The following is a 1,133-nucleotide window of genomic DNA, read 5'->3' as shown; positions in this document are numbered from 1 at the left end:
GGCTAGTCCTGGGGGTGCAGAAGGGCAGGTGTGGGCTCGGAGCCATTCTGAGTGTGTGGGGCTAGTCCTGGGGGTGCAGAAGGGCAGGTGTGGGCGGGACATCTTCCCCTTGTTCTCACTCTTGCCTTTTCTTTCCAGCTCTGGGGCACAGACTCTAACACTAAGCAAGATTGTGCCACATATATGTAACTTACTGGGAGACCCCAACAGCCAGGTGAGTGGAAAAAAGACCTGCAGCCTGTGAAGGTGCACTGTGGTATCTGTGTGTGCCGCAGGCGGGCCGACTTACCTCTGGGGAGCTCTGACTCTGATGTAAGAGATTAGCTATCCACTAGCATGTGTAAAACATCTCAGCTAATGTAGTGGCCACTCTACCCTCTCCTGGACTGAGAAGTCACAGGCATTGCTGGGCACCAAGTCATACTGTACAGTCTACCAGTTATAATGACCACAGAGGCTGGAGAGAAGGCTAAGAGTGTGTGTTGTTCTTGCAGTGGGTTCAATTCCTAGTCCTTCATGGTGGCTCACAACCACTCGTTACACTGTGGTGCCCAGATATGCATAGGAACGAAACACTTATGCATAAAATAAAACCTATAAAATGAAACAAAGCAAAACCTAAAATGGCCTCAACAGTTTCAGAATAATTTTGGTGCTTTTGCCTTTCCTTCTCACCAGTGGGCCTTTAGCCTTGTTTCTGCAGAACTCCCTTATAGAAGTCCCATTTGGAGATGTCAGTGCCATTACATGGCACCTACTTGAGGTTGTCTGTCATTAAGCTGGCAGGTGATAGGGAATTGATGGTAGACCTGTGGGTGGCCTTGTATCTGTGTGCACTGAGGTTGAGAGACGGAGCAGGCTAGACACACTGTCCAGCACGACAGCACTCATCGCTCACTGCCTGCTATTCGTTTGTGGAGAAACCCAAACAGCTACTCCAATAAGGCATGCACACAGAATAAGACAATTTCACAGGACTAGGTCCTCAGAACTAAGGCTGCTCACAGGGAAGGGAAGATAGCAGGGAAGGGAAGATAGCAGGGAAGGGAAGCTCACAGGGAAGGCAGGCTCACAGGGAAGGGAAGCTCACAGGGAAGGCAGGCTCACAGGGAAGGGAAGCTCACAGGGAAGGC

General features: G+C 50.5%; 1 protein-coding gene across 27 annotated transcripts in view; it reads left to right on the top strand.

Moving 5' to 3' along the window:
* Clasp1 (cytoplasmic linker associated protein 1) overlaps positions 1 to 1,133 on the top strand; it is a 215,163-nt gene that overhangs the window by 83,789 nt on the left and 130,241 nt on the right. For all 27 annotated transcript variants that reach the window (XM_013346681.2, XM_013346680.2, XM_026779748.1 and 24 more), the window contains exon 6: positions 139 to 214. In XM_013346681.2, coding sequence (XP_013202135.1) covers positions 139 to 214 — 76 coding nt within the window. The remainder of the gene's footprint in view (positions 1 to 138; positions 215 to 1,133) is intronic.

This window comes from Microtus ochrogaster, chromosome 6 (assembly GCF_000317375.1).
Source record: "Microtus ochrogaster isolate Prairie Vole_2 chromosome 6, MicOch1.0, whole genome shotgun sequence".
NCBI classification, from domain to species: Eukaryota; Metazoa; Chordata; class Mammalia; order Rodentia; family Cricetidae; genus Microtus; species Microtus ochrogaster.
Note: the sequence above shows the minus strand (reverse complement) of the source record. Positions and strands in the feature narration are given on the sequence as shown.